At 29.9% G+C, this 19,301-nt stretch overlaps 1 protein-coding gene across 6 annotated transcripts in view; it reads left to right on the forward strand.

The window, feature by feature from the left end:
- LOC127290350 (rhodopsin-like) overlaps positions 1-19,301 on the forward strand; it is a 699,229-nt gene that overhangs the window by 342,912 nt on the left and 337,016 nt on the right. For 5 of the 6 annotated variants that reach the window (XM_051318856.1, XM_051318854.1, XM_051318858.1 and 2 more), the window contains one exon: positions 16,445-16,551. The exons of the other annotated variant lie outside the window; for it this stretch is intronic. In XM_051318856.1, the coding sequence (XP_051174813.1) occupies positions 16,445-16,551 (107 nt within the window). The remainder of the gene's footprint in view (positions 1-16,444; positions 16,552-19,301) is intronic. 6 annotated transcript variants of the gene reach the window in all.

A 19,301-nucleotide genomic window follows, 5' to 3' on the forward strand; every position in this document is an offset into this window, starting at 1 on the left:
ATATATAAATTTGAATCACTTTAGATCAACTTTTTTGCGGAAAAATACATTTTTTTCTTAAATTTATCATTTTTCTTCAAAAATTTGATAAAAATTGATCATCAACTCCAATCGTGCTTACATTTTTTCCCTGTATTTTTCACGCAAAAATACAGTTTTACAGTAAATATGAACAATTTGGGTTGAATATTGTGTGCGCTAGGGAGAATAAATCATTTTTTTCGAAATTTTTGATTTTTCCTTGCCAACGCTATGTAAATTGATTCGAATCAAGTTCGCTATATTTTTCCTGTAATTTTCACGTAAAAATACGTAAGTGTGCAAAATTTGAGCTCTTTATGTCAAAAGATGTGGCTGCTAGGGGGGGGGGTACATAGTCATTTTTAGGTATTTTTCGTAAAAATTCATGGTTTTTCCTTGACAACGCTATGATAATCAACTCCAATCATGCTCGCTATATTTTTTTTGTAATCTACACGTAAAAATACGTTAAAATATATAAATTTAATTTCCTTTAAATAAAATTTTGTTCGTTTTTGCTGGAAAAATACATTTTTTTCCTAAAATTGTCATTTTTTCTTGAAAAACTTGATAAAAAGTTAATCATCAACTCTAATCGTGACCGCTTTTTTCCCCTGTATTTTTCCCGTAAAAATACATTTGTATACTAAATATGAACTGTCTGTGTTGAATATTGTTTGCGCTAGGGAGAAAAAATCAGTTTTTTTCGAAATTTTTTATTTTTCCTTGACAACGCTATGTAAATTGATCCGAATCAAGTTCGCTATATTTTTCCTGTAATTTTCACGTTAAAATACGTAAGTGTGCTAAATTTGAGCTCTTTATGTCAAAAGATGTGGCTGCTAGAGGAGGGGTACATAGTCATTTTTAGGCATTTTTCGTAAAAATTCATGGTTTTTCCTTGACAACGCTATGATAATCAATTCCAATCAAGTTCGCTATATTTTTCCTGTAATCTACACGCGAAAATACATATGTGTACTAATTTTCAGCTCTCTAGATAAATTTGTGTGGCCGCTAGGGGGGGGGGGTACACGATTTCAAAAAAACCGATATTAATAGGGTTCCGAACCGAGTACGGAACCCTAAAAAGAAAAGTTTTTAATTAGTTAACAAAATTAATATTTTTTTTTAATAATCTTGAACTATTTATATTTAGGGTAAGTCCGGGGGAGTTGGCTATGCGGAAGAGATGGCCAATTCAAATATTTATTTTAGTTGTGTCAATTTTTCTCCTGACATTAGGAGAGATGGCCATGTTTTTTCGAGGTGAGATGGACATACTGTTTAAGTTATTGGCACCCTTGAGATTCGTGTGTTCGCTAAAAAAAACATTAATTCTGTGGCAAATGACATTTTTTATGACATACATTACAACAAGACACTCCAACAAAGGTTTTCAAATTTAAATATGATCAAATAAAATAATCACTATTGTGTAATTAAATCCTAAAAACGTTTATAAACAATCATAACACAGGTCTACAAAATAAGACTTTTTTATATATATAGCGGAATGGTTTCCAAAGTATTTTTGTGTGCTGACCCCGATTCCGGGTTTCAAAATTGAGTATCACATCAGGATTTTGAGTAAAGTGGAGGTAAAGTCTCCAAAAACAGTGTTTTTGAGGGTTTCCATTATTTTTTATTCCTTAACCAGACGTGCTAGACACTTCTATATATGCTTAAATTAAAGATTAGATCGTACACTTTCAAGACTCATTTACGCAGGATTTAAAAATAATAAATAAAAAATAATAATAATTTTGGGGTAAATACCCCAAAAATCTTTTAGGTGACTTTCAAATTTTTTTTCCTTGCGCATATGAGTCTTAAAGTGTAAGATATAAGCTTTAAGGGGGGAACACCAGTTGTAACTCAAAAAATAATGCTTTTTTCAAGAATATTTTCCAAAAGAACAATAAATCTTTTTAAAGAATACTATTTATTAGTTAAAAGTACATGTAAAAAACTGTAATTTAAAAGAAAAAAAAATTTTTTTAACAAAAACTTTTGGAGATATGAGCCATTGAAGTGGCGTCTTAAGAAAAAAGGCGAATTGCGGTGACCAGCATTCTGCAAGTATACTTTGTCTGAAATACAAAAATGAAATTGATTTACATTTATTATAAGATTATCTAGTTCGTGATCGAAGGATTAAAAAAAAAAAAAAATTTGACAAAATGGCGACCTGTCAAAGTCAAAAGTATGATTTTCGTTAAAAAAATACGGTCGATTTTCAGCTATATAAAAAAAAGTTTTGCATAAAAAAAAAAATCCTTCGATCACGAACTAGACTTGTATGTGTAAATGAAGCACACTAAATTTTAAATAAATCGGTTTAATAGTATTCGAGTAATCGTGGTCACCGACTTGGAAAATGTCATTTTGAGAAAAACGCATTCAAAGTTTCAACTTACTTTTTTTTGTTCAGAAGAAATTTTGTTTCCAAGTTACAAAGAGTCATCGATTCTTGGACCATATAATAACTCTTCCGCAGTGGTTGCCGTTTCTAAATCATAGGAAAAGGCCATCTGTCGTTAGGGTCAGGTATGGCTGGCCACCTTGTATGAAGCCACGGGACGCGCCGCTGCAGTGTTCTGTATATCTCATTTATTTTTCACCGGATCAACTTTGAAATTTACAGACACATTTCTAAATATGTATACTTTAAGAAAATGCACAAAAAAAAATCGATTTTTCGAAAGTTACAACTGGTGTTCCCCCCTTAATTTAAGCCTATATAGAAGTCTCTATCACGTCAGGTTAAGGAGAAAGAAAATACTGAAAACCCTTAAAAACACAGGTTTTGAAAATTTACCCCCACTTTACTCAAAATCCTGACGTGATACGCAATTTTGTAACTTGCGATCGTGTTCAGGACACAAAAATAAATTAGAAACCACTCTGATATCTCAAAAAAATACCTTGCAGACTTGTTCTGTTGGTGAGACAGACAAACAGAGAGCGCTTATCGAAGACTGGATTCAGTGCAATGATTGTCACCTTTGGCTGCATGCAAATTGCACTGAATTTAATTATAAATGTTCGAAATGTGGTCATAAGAAGAAAAGAAGACATTAATCACTTTAAATTAAGAATTCTGATAAAGCAAAAAGCCAAAGAATGATTTTAAAGTATTGGCCATCTCTCCTGTACGCCTATGGCCATCTCCCCCGTACATTCCGGGAGAGATGACAAACGTTTTTTAAAAAATATTAATTTTAGAATTGTTTACATTTAAAAAATTTATCATTTCTATTATTATTTGTAAGTTAAATGTTAAATGTTTAATTATCAATAAAAGTTAATACATAAATCACTTTCTTCTTATTATTACAGGCCTTTAAAGAAACTATGGCCAACTCCCCCGGAATTACCCTATATTACCAATTATTACCAATTAAAAAAAGGGTTTTTCTTGTCTTAAAATGTAGTTTATTAATATAATTTTTATTTTGAAAAAATTTCATATTTAATAGATTTTTATATTATTTATTTATAAAATGTTATTAAAAAATAGTGTTCTTGATGTCCTACAGAAAATTAAAATTTTTTTTGAATTCCTCACACAATTTTGTGTAAGAAACCGAACTACCTAATGATTTAAACTGTGTAGATACGTAGCGTAGTTCTAGTGCAATAGGGACGTGCACGCGCGACCAGAGTTGCACATCGCACAGCGGCAATTATTAATAAATAACTTTTTTCCTAAATGAGTCTCATTTTTTTTCTCAACGGTTTCTTACACAAAATTGTGTGGGAATTTCAAAAAAAAATGTAATTTACTGTAGGACGTCAAGAAACTACATTTTATGACGAGAAAAAAACCTTTTTTTTAAAATTGGTGAACAGGAATTCGAGAAAAAAATTTTTTAAAATAAGACTGCAAAAAATTTCAATTCTTTATAACTTTAACAAAAAATTTTTTTTGGCCTAAAAATTTCAGGGACTTATTTTTACCATGTAAGAAGTCAAAAGAAATGATTTTTGATTAAAAAAAAAATTTCTGAATTTTAGGTGATCCGTTTGAGAAATTCTGACCCATTTATAAAGAATTGAGATAAACTAAGATGTCAAAAAGAATGTAATATTAATAGCCTAAAACAATTAATGATTAAAAATCTATATCTTATATACTTTTAATAAACCACTAAATAAATAATTTAAATAAATACAATAAAAAGATAATTATTATGTAAAATAAATAACTATAAATAATTATTAGTTAATAATTTCCTTTTAGATCAGTATAATGAAAAAAAGGTTAATTCAAAAAAATGTTTATGAAAACATTGGTATAAAAGTAGATCAAGTTTTACACGGTCATGGGACCACAAATACTGTTAATGTAGCTCGGAGGTGTTTCGATAAATCGGAAGAATTCGCTGCAGCATTAGAAATTGACTCGAAACTGATTAAAAATGTCTCTACAATATTGCTTTCCTTTAAATGCAAAATACCTTTAGATTTGGAGAAGCTTCATTGATTTTGCATACAGAAAAATCAAAGACATTACGCTTTATATCGATGGACAAGAATGAGTCCATCTCTTCATAAATTGCTGCAACATGGATGTCAGATAGCTAAAAAAAATTCGTTACCAATGATTTATTACAGTGAAGATGCTTTGGAATCATGGCATAAACATTACAGAAAAAGTTTAAAATCACATTCACGTCAAAACAGTTAAAGCAATCGTACTTTAGACGTTTTCAATCGGTCAATTTATTTAAGTGATCTGAAAATGTCATTAATTTTAAATAATGAACGAATGAAAGAACATCAGGAAGACATCCTAATCGAAGTTCAGAGACTTTTGAAAAAGAAATGAATCATTAGCATTTATTGTTAAAGATGAATTTTAAAAATTAGAGAATTAGTTTTTATTCAATATCAATCAAAGAGTGATATTTTCTAAAACTCTAAAATAACTTGGTACTTTAACATACGTTGCCCTTCAGACAAATTATATTGTAATAGGTAGTGGATCCCTTCCTTACCTCACTATTATTCAGTGAGTTGGTTGAGATTGCATATTAATAGAACAATTGGTTTAGGAATATTTCAAAGAAAAGATTAAACAAATATTTAAATAGTTGAATATAAATATATATTGTGTAAAAAACCAAATAATACAATAGTACAGTATTCTGTATTCTAATACAATTTACGTGTGAATGAATGTATGTGTAAGAATGTTGTGTGTGTATTATGTTAAGAGTCTCTGAACTCTTACGTATATTTACCTCTGGAATTCCTCAGAATGATATCCTTCAAAATAATCGACGTATCTCAATTTAAGTATTAAATTAATTCTTCAATTTATTATAGCTATATTATATTCTCTTTTTCTCAAACAATTATTACAACAATCTCAAACTCAGTATAAGCTATAAACTTTATTTCTCATTTACTATTTAAGTTTCAATCTCAATTTCAAAACTAAGTGATTCTCAAAAACTCATTTGTATATCCTTTAAATCAAATTCAAAATTAAATTCTCTTTTTCAAAACTACAATTATTCACTCTTTAAAATACTCAAAATTTAATACTCTTTAAATAATCTCACTTCAAAAATCACAACTCGAATTAAAACTCAGTAATAAACTCAAAACGGAAACAACCTCGAAACTAGAGGTTTGTTTCAAAAAGTCTCTTAACTCAGAGACTCAAACTCCAACTCAAAACTCTCAAACTCCACACTGAGCTCTCTCTCAATCTCCCAAACAATTACTCCTCAACACTAAACAGCCCTGGTCTAAGGGGTTGTTTCACCTGTCTCACTCGGAGACCACACTTGGAAGACCTCGATCTTCGTGTGTCAACTGATTTTATTAAGTTGACTTTTGGTGGGGAAAAGTATATTTTATTTAACAAATTTATTGATGTCAATGTTTTTATTGCAACCTTTGCAATATTGGGGTAGTGTTCCAATTCATTTTGTACTGACATACGTTGGATGCAGCAATCTTTATTGCGCCATCCTTTGTTTCTTGAATTAAGTTAGTTCACTTAGTTTCTCAATTTTATCATGAATTTTAAATAGGTCTTCTTTGGAATTTAGGTTATTAATTGAAAGTTAATATTTAAAATATAATTATTTGGACATCTCTAAGAGATTCTAAAGGCATTTCTTATAATGTTTATGAAGTGTTATTTGTTTGAGTTGCGTATTGTGTCCTCTTTTTCAGGTATTGTATTAATGAATTATTAATAATGTTAATAATTTATTAATAAGAAGTTACGAAATTCATACGTAACATTTATAATTTCTTTTGTGTTGATATGAATGTTATTTTTCATGTAAACTAGTAATTAATAATTTTCTATAGAATTAACTAATTAATATTACTAGTTAAGTAATATAAAAATTAACCTTAAATCACAACAATAATTTATATTGCATTAATAAAAATATTTTTTTTCTAGATCCTAAGCAGTTTTACATTTTTAATCGACCATATTAAATCCGGTATTTTGAATTTTTAACTTTTGAGTTTATATTCGTAATCAGCGATCCAAAAATATTAAGATACGTTTTTTTCAAATCCGAAGCATTTTGACATTTTTAGTCGGCCATGTTAAATCCGTATTTGTGTATTTTAACCATAAAAATTTTAGTTTTTGATTTTGGTTGAGATTTGAGACCTGTAGGCTGAACGGCGCAAAATCAAAGATCTAACTTTAAAGGCCTATAACGCCGCCATTTTGCAATATTTTTAATCTAAAAAATTATTATACATAGATTATATTGTACTTTTTAAGGTATGCTTTATTTTAATTCAATAAACTTTACTATTTTTTTGTAAAAAAATCTTGAAAAAACGCACGGCGGTTCTTAACACACTTTAACCCAAGAGTTCTTTCACTGTTTTTTGGAAAAATCGATTTGTTAGTTTAAAAAATTAAATTTTTGTTTTCTTTGAGCAACATTATGTAATATCCCGATAAAAATTTAAATAAAACCTAACTTTATAAAGAATAAGTATTATTCAAGCTGTCATTGTTATTTTTTATTTGGAATAATAGTGGAATTGTTTTTTTTAATTATTAGTTCATGAATGGAGATGAATAAATATATATATTTACAGAAAGATGTAATTAGTTTGTAACGATATAGCTATATACGTCACTATAGCCGTTAGTAAGAGAGAGAACGACAATCAGCTCCTATAACCTGTCTTTATCATCTCTTTTCCCCCACCACACGCCGTCCTCCCACTAGTCCCCGGCGAGTGATTATACCTCGCTCGCTCAGACTTTTTCGTCAGTTATTCTCCGCATGGTCTCGAGACACTTCTCGGAGCTAGAGGAAGCGGCCTCACTCCTGGAATACTTTGTTTTCAGTAGACGTACTTCTCTTTGAATACAGGTACATAGAAGAGGACGTACACTGGACTATAGGTACTTCTGTGTGCAGTGAACTTCTCTGAACCAGAGAACCACCTTTCTTAGGCTGTATATTGTAGAGGTACTTCTCTCAGTATATAGCTACCTAGAGAAGGTCGTACACTAGACTATAAGTAAAAGGGAATGTACTTATTTTTAAACTAGACTAGGCCTAAAGAAAATTAACAAAAAATTATTTAATTCATTTCACATGCTAAATTCTAGATTATGTTATATTTTTTTGTTTGATCTACACCGACAGTTTGTAAATGGAAACTACAATAACTTTATTTGTTCTTTTTTTTACTTTTGTATTACTTTATTTTATTATTACAATATAAGTTTCTTCCAAAGGTTTAACTAATGTTTTATTATTGACTTTTCCTCTCCTATCAAAATTACATTAAAAAGTATGGTTACTAAATAAAAGAATGTTCTTATTACTTTAAAATCTAGTAAAACACTTTATTTGAATACTTTGGCTCCATCTGGCTTAAAATATACGATCATTACAAGTTCAATTGACATCTAGTAGATGTCATATTGCGGTAAAATGTAAAATTAATGCAATATAATAAAAAAATCGGACAAGTGCGAGTTAAACTCACATTAAAACCAAGGGTTCCGTACCCTTAAACCTAAAATTTAAGGGAGTTAAAGTGTGAAGGCAGGTGGAAAAATTCCAATTTTTCTTAATTTTTCCTGCAATGTGAGCATAAAACACATAGATAGACACATAGTCACATATATCGAAAATTATCAGTTTTTCCTTGAAAACGCAGTGATTATCAACTTCAATCATGCTTACTATATGTTCTTGTAATCTACACGTAAAAATACGTAAAAATGTATAAATTTGAAGCCCTGTAGATAAAATTTTCTTCGTTTTTTGAAGAAAATTCATGATTTTTATCGAAAATTATCAGTTTTTCCTTGAAAACGCTATGATAATCATCTAATCGTTCTCGCTACATATTTTTTGTAATCTACACGTAAAAATGTATAAATTTTAATCCCTTGAGATAAAATTTTCTTCTTTGTTTATTCGAAAAATCCATGATTTTTTCTAAAAATATGAGTTTTCCTTAAAAACAATATGATCATAAATTCCAATCGTGCTCGCTATATTTTTCCTTTAATCTATACGCAAAAATACCAAATATGAACTGTCTTGGCTTTTTTTCAAAATTTTGTATTTTTCCTTGACAACGCTATGTAAATCGATTCGAATCATGTTCGCTATATTTTTCCTGTAATTTTCACGTAAAAAGACATAAATGTACCAAATTTGAAATTCCTCTGTGAAAAAATGTGGCCACCACATAGTCATTTTTAGGGATTTTTCGTAAAAATTCATGGTTTTTCCTTGACAACGCTATGATAATCAATTCCTATGATTCGTGTGGCCGCTAGGGTACATACCTTGCTTCACTAGTCTCATTAACAGGATTCCCCCTTCGGGTACGGAACCCTAAAAATTATAAATACTGCTAAATCACACACTGTTTAGTTGATGTGTAGAAAAATTATGTGCACATTAAGTACATATTGCATGGGAGAAGAGTTATAGTGCATTCGACTATTACGTGTTCAGTTAGAAAAATTGAGTTATAAGAAATGAATATTCAGTATAGGTTACTATACAGCGTTCAGTTTTTTTGTGTTTATTGTACTAAACAAAGTAGTGAATATGAATTTCTGCTTAGTTAAGTAAACTATATTAATGTTTGTCAACCTTGCAATCGGTTTTGACATGTGCAAAACGATGGAGGTTCAACAACTGTTAAGTCGTTGTGGACTGGACGGATACGCCAACGCGTTTTAAGGTAATTTTATAATATATTCGCTACGTCTATACGACCGTCTAGCCGGATAAAATAATTTTTTCCGTCTATATGGAATTATATTGAATAAACGGTCGTTTAGTCCATCTGACAGTTTGTTTTGTTAATCGAGAAAGTCACTATATTGTTTAGTAACCATGACTGAAGGTTGAGTATGAACCGGTATACTCTTCTCTCCGTGTGATTAAAGTGTAATTTAACATATTTCTTCCACAAACTAACTAAATAGTGCCTAATTTAGCAGTATTTATCTTTTTTTTCTTTATTCTGCACCAATTATTAACAATATTTTGTTTCAAATCAAACATGAGCGAAACCTATTTAAACACGCTCAAAGATTGATTAAGCTAATCTGACAGGGTATATGTGTAAGATAAAAAAATTTTGAAATTTTGAAAAATAGGGATAAAGACCCTAAAAACCGTGTTTTTTAACTAAGGGTTATCAATATTTCTTTTCTCTTAAACCTGACGTTTTAGAGACTTCTATGTAGGCAGATTTAAGCCAAAATAAAAAACCAAAAAGCATTAGTTTTTGTAACCCAAAATCTGGAAAAATACGTGTCCGTTTTTAAAAATATGCATTTTTGATAAAATGACATCGATTTGAATCATAGAGATATAAGAATAGAGTACGCAAGCGAGCAAAAGGAGCGATAGTCGTTTTAGAGAGAGACAGCGGTTTTCTAGGCCTACAGTCTTTCCTTCTCTGGTAACGCATGCGCGGTTGCGAAACAGCTGAAAGCGTGTAGGAATGTTTTATATGTGTTTTATACTCTGCAAAAACATTGTTTATTATTTAATAAAGAAATAGGATTATTTAGTTTATTATTTAATTTTTATTAATTTATAATGGTGAAAAAGTGTATTGTTTGCCGCAGTAAACCAGATGAAAGATATAGTAGAACATTTCACATGTAAGTGAAATTCATTTATAACCTCAAATTATGTCTAACCTTCAAAGTAAGTGTGATATTTATGTGCAAATATTTTTAATTTTAGGTTTCCAAAAGGACTAGAGAAAAGAAAAAAATGGTTAAATGCGTTAAAAATAACGAAAACAATAAATTTCAAAACCGCTCACGTGTGTAGCGATCATTTTGATGAAACGTCATTTTGCCGGCCAAATGACGAGACATTAAAAAGGAGGTTACGTTCAGATTGTTTACCTCGTCTAATACAATCTAATGAAAATGCAACAAATACTACCTCTGAAAAAATGGAATTAAACAGTAATGTGATAACATTAGAATCTCATTTAGAACATGAGGAATCAGCAAATTTTACATTTGAAAAATCATTAAACACTGACAGTCATAAAATAACGGCAAACGAAAATATTAATGAAAGTGTCGAATCAGTCGTTGAAGACTTAAATGGAGATGAACAGAAATCAGACGTGAATCGAGAAGAAGATTTAATTATTACCGAAGATAGTAGAAAAAGGTAAATTTTATCACAAATTAATAAAAGCTGTCTGTTCTTTTAACAATTAATTTTTTTAACACTTCGTCTTCTTATTTCCAAATAACTAGTTTTCAGATACAACTTGTTTATTTTTTTAATTTAAACCTTTTAGTATTTTCAAATATTTGTGTTATTAAAATTTTCACTATGATAAACATTTTGTTTGTATAAAAATATGTATCTCCAAATGTTAGAATTTATTATTATTGATTCCATTTTATGTATAAATATTTATATTTTAGACCTCGTTCATTGTCGGTGGACATCAGACGACCAAGGAAACGAATTCGTTTTACACGCAATGGTACAACGGAATATATTTCACGAGATGACTTCGTTTCTGATTTGTCTTGGGAAAAATTTATGAGATTCACCATAAATGAAAGATCAAAAACAGCTGTTGGATACTGTAAAATTTCTCGTAATAAGAAAAAAGTATCGTCATTACAGGATGTTATTAAATCATTAAAAGAAAAAGAAGAATTGAATGCTGCTGAATATATGATGGTAAGATTTTGAAATGTAAACACAATAAGATGAGCACTATTTTAACACTTTTTGATTTTGATTTAATGTAATTAGCGCATCTTTCCAAAAATATTTATGTGCAAAAAGTAGGTGTCTAACATAATGCTGAACTTACTGTATAACATCGTTTGTCTAAAATATTTTATAAAATAATGTACATTTATCTGATCAACTTATTTAACTGATAATTATATTTTAGTATTATAATAATTGACTATTTTTAACATAATAAGTCAACGGTATTGGAAGGTGTAAATTTGTTTTAATTTTTTCAGTTGACAATCAATTTATTTTTTTTCACTAAATTCTGATACTTCAATGCCGTTTGATTAATACCTTTTGTATTATGATTTATAAATATTATTGTATATGAAATCAATCAAATATGAAATAAAATTGCAATTTTTTTTTTAATAAATAAAGGTAATATATCATCATTTTTAATTATTCTCGTAGGATTTACCACCTCACGTTCAAGAACTGTTAATTCGTATGAAAAATCGAAAACCAACGGCTCCTTTTCCTCCGAATCTTAAAAATTTTGCGCGAACCTTACATTTTCATTCGCCAGCTGCTTATGAGGCCGTTAGAAAGAGTTTTTTAAATTGTTTACCATGCACGCAAACGCTAAATAAGTGGTACTGCTCCAAGGATTATAAGCCGGGTATTTCTGAAGAGATTATTGATAAAATTTCCAATATTGTCAAAAGCGAAGAAGAGAAAGGCAGATCACCTGTTTTTAACGTCACTTTCGACGAGATGCATATAAAACAACACAAAGAGTGGGACAAAATTACTCATACTTGGAAAGGTCTGGTTGATTTAGGTGGACAATTAAATGAAATTCGTGAAGATTCTAAGAAAAATTCTAAGGAAGATACCGAGAAAGATTCTCAACATAAGGTTGCTAGTAAAGCCTTGGTGTTCATGCTTGTTAATATAAATGGTGGATTTAAAGCTCCAGTAAGTCATTATTTAACCAACTCATTGAATGGGGCTGAAAAAGCAATTCTCCTAAAAGATCTGCTAGTAAAATTGCATGAAAAGAAGATTAATGTTGTTAGTGTTACTTTCGATGGAGACAAGAGTCATCGAACAGCTTGCGAAAAGTTAGGGGCCAATTTAAATTATAAAAACAAAGAAACATTCAAGCCCTATTTTGAACACCCTGTAAGTTCAGAACCAGTATACATTTTTTATGATCCTTGTCATTGTCTGAAACTCGTAAGAAATTATTTTGGCACAAAAGGTCCGATAATTTATAAAAAAAAACAGTTTATAGACTGGGAGTTCATTAAGAAGCTTCAGATTAAACAAGGAAATGAAAATCTTCATTGTGCATGTAAAATTCGAAAACGACATGTATATTTTCACAAAGAGAAAATGAAAGTTTTTTTAGCTGCGCAAGTTTTGAGCAATAGTACATCATGTGCTCTGAATTTTTTAGAAAATGATTTAAAAGATAAGGATTTTAAAAATTCTTCTGCGACAGCAACTTTTTGTAAAAATATCAATGATATTTTCGACTTATTAAATGTTAGAAATAAATTTTGTAAGACCCCAGGTCGATCAAGTATATGTGCAGATTCTTTAGGGCAATTAAAAGAAAAAGTAGATGTGTATGTAAATTATATTGAAAATTTAGAAATCAATGTTCGCGCAAGACGAAAGAAAGAAAACTGTGATAATAATAATAATAATTACAGTAAGTTAATTTATACACGAAAATCCGTTGTTGAAACAGATTCTGTAAATACAGGTTTTGTTGGTTTTATTATTTGTCTGCAAAACCTGTATAGTTTATCCAAATACTTGATCGAAAGAAAAATTGTTAACTACTTTTTAAGCTACAAACTTTCTCAGGATCACGTGGAAATGTTTTTTTCGACTATTAGAAGAATGAATGGATTTAACAACAATCCAACAACCACGCAGTATTTATCGGCATATAAAAAGATTTTATTAAATAATTCTAGCATTGCCATTTCTGCACACGCCAACTGCTCTCCTTTAGATGCGACAATTTTAATTTCTGATGCTGAAAATGTTGAAGCAAATTCAATTGAAAATATAGATGATTCACAGCTAAGCACTACCGGAAAATCTGGAATGACTGAAAAACAAAGTATCAAAGTCGCAGATTTCTTTCCCAGTAAAGATTTCCAAAATGATTTTGTTGATCATCTAAATGAATGCTCGGAATACGCAGAAGAAGTAATTAAATACATTGCTGGAGCCGTAGTTCGAATTGTAAAATCGAAAATCCATTGTGATTCCTGTTGTGATCTTTTAGACCAAAATAAAGTAAAGTCAAAATTGACAAAATTAAAAAATCGAGGTGGTCTGATTTTTGCTTCAGAAGACGTATATTTGATTTGTAAAAGAGTTGAACAAACTGTGCGATGTCAAAAAAATTTATTCGACAAACGAATAAATTTTAAGATTATAACTGAAACTCTAAAAACATTACCAAGTTCGATTTTGGACGACAAAGACCATTGTTTTCAACAAGAACCTTTAATGGATCATCGGCATCAACTCATTCTTCTAATAATACAAACATATGTTGATTTGCGATTAAAACACGAGGGTACCATCTGCAATGATAAGCAACAAAGGGTTCGAATGCAAAACAACAAAACCACAATTTTCAGTGGACAGTAAAATAATACTTTAATTATTTGATAAGAAATTTGACTGATATTTAATTTTAAATATTAAACTATGCAACAAATGCAATTGTTGAAAACCAAAGTTGTCCGTTAAATTTTATTACAGATTTATATTTGCTACAAATGTAAATGTTTTATATTAAATTGTTTTTTCTAATACAAAGCTTTCCTTACAAAAATAAATCATTTCTTTCCTTTCCTTCTTCATTCACTGTACTTTAAAAAAATATTACAATGTACAAAACAATATTCCTATTTTTAAATTAATAATAAATTTAAATTCATTTAATTCAACGATATTTAAAAGCTTGATTTAGCAATATTAATATTTAAATACTATTTATTCAATTAAAAGGATATTTAATTTTAAATTAGCAAAAAAAAGTGAAACTGTAAGTTTCAATAGAAAAAATGAAATAAATTGATAACCTACAAATAAGCTTTTTGAATTTAAAAGACTCGGATAATCGCGCATGCGTCATTAGAAAAGGTAAGAGAGTAGGCCTACATTGCCGCTGTCTCCGTCTAAAACAACTGTCGCCGTCTCTTATGGGAAACTAACCAACTCGCGCACTCTATTCTTATATCTCTATGATTTGAATGAAGAAATACGTATTTTCGATTAAAATTCCATTACTTAAAGTTGTCCAGAAATTGCAAATATTAATAACTAATTCTTTTTGGGTTTTTTAGTTTAGTTCAAATCTATACTGAGTCATCTGGCCCACCGCACGACCAACGATTTGTGCAGCACTCCGCTAAATCACCTGTTAAACAGGCAATTGAAAAAAAAAATTTTCTAAATATTTTTTTTGTAGTTTAATTGTAGCATAATAACATTATGTATTTTAATTTTATTGAAAAAATTCTTTTTTTTCAAACAAATTCTTGAAGAAATTATAATTAATTTATTTATTTTTATTCATTTATATAACTTATAAATTATTTCTTTCTTCTTATTTACTTTTTATTACTTATTTATTTTATATTTTAAAAATTCAATACGTGACCGGAAATCATGATTGATCAAATCGATAAGATTAAGAACCGAGATATAAAGGCTGACTACACCAAGAGCCAATCAGGAGGGTTAAATTTAATCCTCTGACGTACTAAACAAGTGGGCTAAATTTTGCGTCTGCGCAGAATGTTTGTGTACATCTGCGACCATGGTTGCAATAAGACAGGTTTGAAAAGTTCGCTGGCTTTGGCGACCACGTGATCGCCTTTTCTAACCTGTCGCTATCGCAACCATGGTCGCGAATGTACACAAACATTCTGCGCAGACGCAAAATTTGGCCCACTTGTTTAATACGCCAGAGGATTAAATTTAACCCTCCTGATTGGCTCTCGGTGTAGCCAGCCTCATATTAATTAATGAATTAATTAATGTTAATAAAAAATGAAATATTTCACAAATGAATAAAGTTATTGCAATTTTGAAGCTACCAATTGAAAGCTGACGTAATTCTGCTTCCAACGAGTCCTATATGAACTATTTTGGATAAGCGGATTTTTTATAAACAATTGCAATGTTAGCCAATTGTTTATTAACAATCCACTAATCCAAAGTACTTCATTTAGGGCTCGTTGGATGCGGAATTATGTCAACTTTCATTTAGTAACGTCAGAATTACGATAATTTTATTTTTTTATAAAATATATCACTTTTATTGAAATTTATTATTATTATTAAAGTGAATAAGATATGAAAAATATTTCAATTTTTTGCGTCTTGTCGTGTATATTGCGTAGAAGCTACGCGTAGCTCGGTAGCACCACCATCAGACAAGTCTCGGTGGCAAGTCTCGCATGTTATTGTTTTCCATCTTTCCGATTATTTTAAGGCGCTTGTATACCTCACCGATCCCGAGTATACTTCTGTCGTGTACCATTGGAGTAAAAGAGACAAAAAGATATTTCCGTCTCTTTTACTCCAATGATACACGACGCAAGTATACTCGGGATGGGTGAGGTATACAAGCGCCTTTAGACAAATTCCGTGTACAAATTTGATATATTGTTCGATGTCAGAAGCTATATTGATTCTATAAATATTGGAAAGATATTATATGATTCATTTATAGTTGTATGTTTTATAGGTAAGTTAAAATTTGTATGCATACATAAACTTTTATAATAGTGAAAAATAAAATAATAATAGTGTAAAATAAAAAGTACCTATTATTTTATATTTACGCATTTTTATCAATTAAATAGATTTTTGAATACTACAATTTAAAAATTAAATAAATTTTTTAAAAATAAATTAAATGCACTGAATATGCATTTCAACGTCACGCGTGCGACTCTCGCCGTGCGTCACATATTTTTCAGATGCCTCAAAAAATTGTAAATTAGAAAATACTGTGAGTGATTAAAATTTAAAATCTTATTTACATTTAATACATCAAAATCAATTATTTTAAAATCCCTTATTTATCTTCTTTTAGCTACTCGGTCACTTTTTGGAAACCAGTATTTTGAAACAATACAATTTTTAATGATATTAATTTAAAGGGCATGGCAGGCACACCACTTACAGTATCCAGAGCATTGATTCAAATTGTCATCATATGGCTTTTTGGACTACTTTGGGCTATATTACCTATGGTAGGATGGAACAGGTATGATTTTAATGAAGTATAAAATTACACAGGGGTGAGAATTCCTGAAGTGACCCCCGATTTGCCAAAGGTCGGAATTTTTTATCGAAACTTCACAAAAATATAGTTATAATATAGTTAAAAACATACCCTAAATTTTATTGAAAAATATCCATTTGTTTTTTTTATAAACAATTGCACAACTTTGATAAAAATTGACGAAATTCGTTTTTCTTTTTTTTAAATTACTGATGAAATTCCAAACTTTTTGAAAATAATTTTTACAATTTTGAAACTTTTCATTTCCTATAAAAAAAAATTTTTTTTATAAAGAAATTAAAAAATAAGCGTGTTCTGGATGAGTATATTCAATTTTATAAACATATACTTGAAGATGATTGGTCGAAAATTGACTTGCTTATTCCATGAAATCTTTACGTTTTGTTGTATTTGAGATACAAAAGAAATTACCAGTTCAATAGTTATTATAAACTAATTATTTTTAATTGTTAAAACAATTTTTATAAACAATTTTAATGATTTCAGTTCCTAATTAAGAAATTGATGACATTGAGTGAAATGTATAAAAGGGGAGGATGAGGCAAGGATAGTTAAGGGCAATGATAGTTAGTGGCTCTATTGCCTACACGGCTTGTTCAAAAAGGGCACCATTCATCATATATACTTGTTTTAACATCAAAAGACGTCAAGAAATATTTGATCTTGATGTGATACTATTTGTGGAAGCTACGTGATTATTTGTGAAAATCATGTTTTTTCTAAAACGTCTCAGTTCTGTTTAAAACACTGTTTCAGATATTAACTGTTTTAAATATTTATTTATGTCCAAAAAATTTTTTTGGTAGTGCTTTGAAGTGTTTTGAGGTGCTTTTATCCAATGAAATTTAAAAAACCCCAAATTTAATGTCTGTTTTTGATTATTGCAATACACAACAAAATAATCTATTACAAAATTGTAGCTAAATAAACAGGCTTTCGAACGATCCGAGGTGCGAGTTGACGGTCGGCCCCAAGTTGGGCCAACTATGTGCTCAGTCGGCCCACCTTGGGCAGCCAGAGGACGGGTCAACTAGCGAATTGATAACGTCAACCGACCTAGGGTCGACTTGGTTGGCCCAACTGTGGCTGCTTAAATCATGCCGACCATTGTCCCCCATAGTTGGCCCAACTATGGCTTTTAGGTTGGTCCAACTAGGGCTGCCATCCGTCGTGCCCGATGGTTGGCCCAACTATGGCAGCCACAGTTGGCCTGACTATGGGGGACTATGCCGGCTGTATTTTTAGAAATTTTAAATAAGAATTAAAATTTTAATTATCATAAATTAATATAATAATAATCATTTCCTGTTGCATTTTGAAAATAATCCGTTAAACATCCAGAAAATGTCTCCGATTTATTTTTCATTAAATCTTCATCAATATTAAATGAATCAGAAATGAACACCTCCATTCGACCTTCATATATTGCGTTATAAAATAAAATATTTATAAGTACATACTTGCAATTAGTGAACGTTTCGTAAAAAGACAATAAAGTTTTATCTTCGTGATGCTTTGATAAATCTTCGCTAACTTCACTGTTTCTCTTCTTTTCACATTTAGCTAGAAATCTGTATTTCTGTATCCTCTCATAACTCGATTTCGATTAATCATTTTATAATTTTCTTTTAACTTTTTATAAGTTTCTTTTAAGAAGAAATTCTGCAATTCTCAATATACCGACCATCGATCTAATCGACTACCGTAATTGGTCCAACCATCTTCAGCAGAGGTGGACCAACTGTGACTGACAAAGTCATGCCGACCATTATCCTCCACAGTCGGAACAACTATGGGAACCATAGTTGGGCCACCTTTGGGTGACAATATTTACCATGGTTTGCCCAACTAGGGCGGCCAACTCTCGTGCAGCCCTAGTTGGGCCGACCAACCATCTCTGGCGGCCGACCAAAATTCGCACCTGGGATACTATTGTTTTTCCGATGCCTGTTGAATTTTAGCTGCTAGATCCAAAAATGTCTTATCTAACTATCCTTACTTCATCCTCCCCTATTATTAGTCAAGATAAACGATTAAAACTTGTTTTAATTAATTTTTACAGAGCATTATTTAAACAACCCTTAATTAAAAAAATACATACAAATTACGTAAATTTGTTCCTTTAAAAGGTAATATTTACGGATTTATTTTTTTAGTTGTTATTTACATTCCCAGGATTAATTTTATGCAACAGAAAAAAATTTAGATAAGCTTTAAACGCATAAAACTGACTGTCCCCGTTTACCCCAAAATTTAGAAAATTTCATAAAATTCGTGGTAAATGGGGACAGCATAGTTTCTAAGAAAGTTTTAAGAAAAAAGTTTCCTTGAGTATATTACTGTATTAAGGGATGAAAAAGTTCGAGAAAAATTTGTGGTAGATATATAATAGTTGTACGAATTGAAATTTTTTTATTTTTTCTTTATTTCAGTATTTTGTCTCGCATTTGAAAAAAACAGACTTAAAAATCATACCAAATTTTTTTCTTATTTCTTATGAATCCAATCACAGAAATCCATTTAAATTTTTGATTTTTGTTAAATTAGTTAATAATGACAAGCTGTCCCCATTTACCCCAAAAATTTGAAAACTTAAGGTAAATGGGGACAGCTTGTCATAATTAATCGAATTGATTTTTAAATCTGTTTTCTTTGAAATGCTCGACAAAATACTAAAAAAAGTTTGACTTTGATTTTCAAGTTTTTATGCA

Source organism: Leptopilina boulardi, unplaced genomic scaffold (assembly GCF_019393585.1).
Source record: "Leptopilina boulardi isolate dan_hultmark-lab unplaced genomic scaffold, ZJU_Lbou_2.1 LbouV2_60, whole genome shotgun sequence".
NCBI lineage: Eukaryota > Metazoa > Arthropoda > Insecta > Hymenoptera > Figitidae > Leptopilina > Leptopilina boulardi.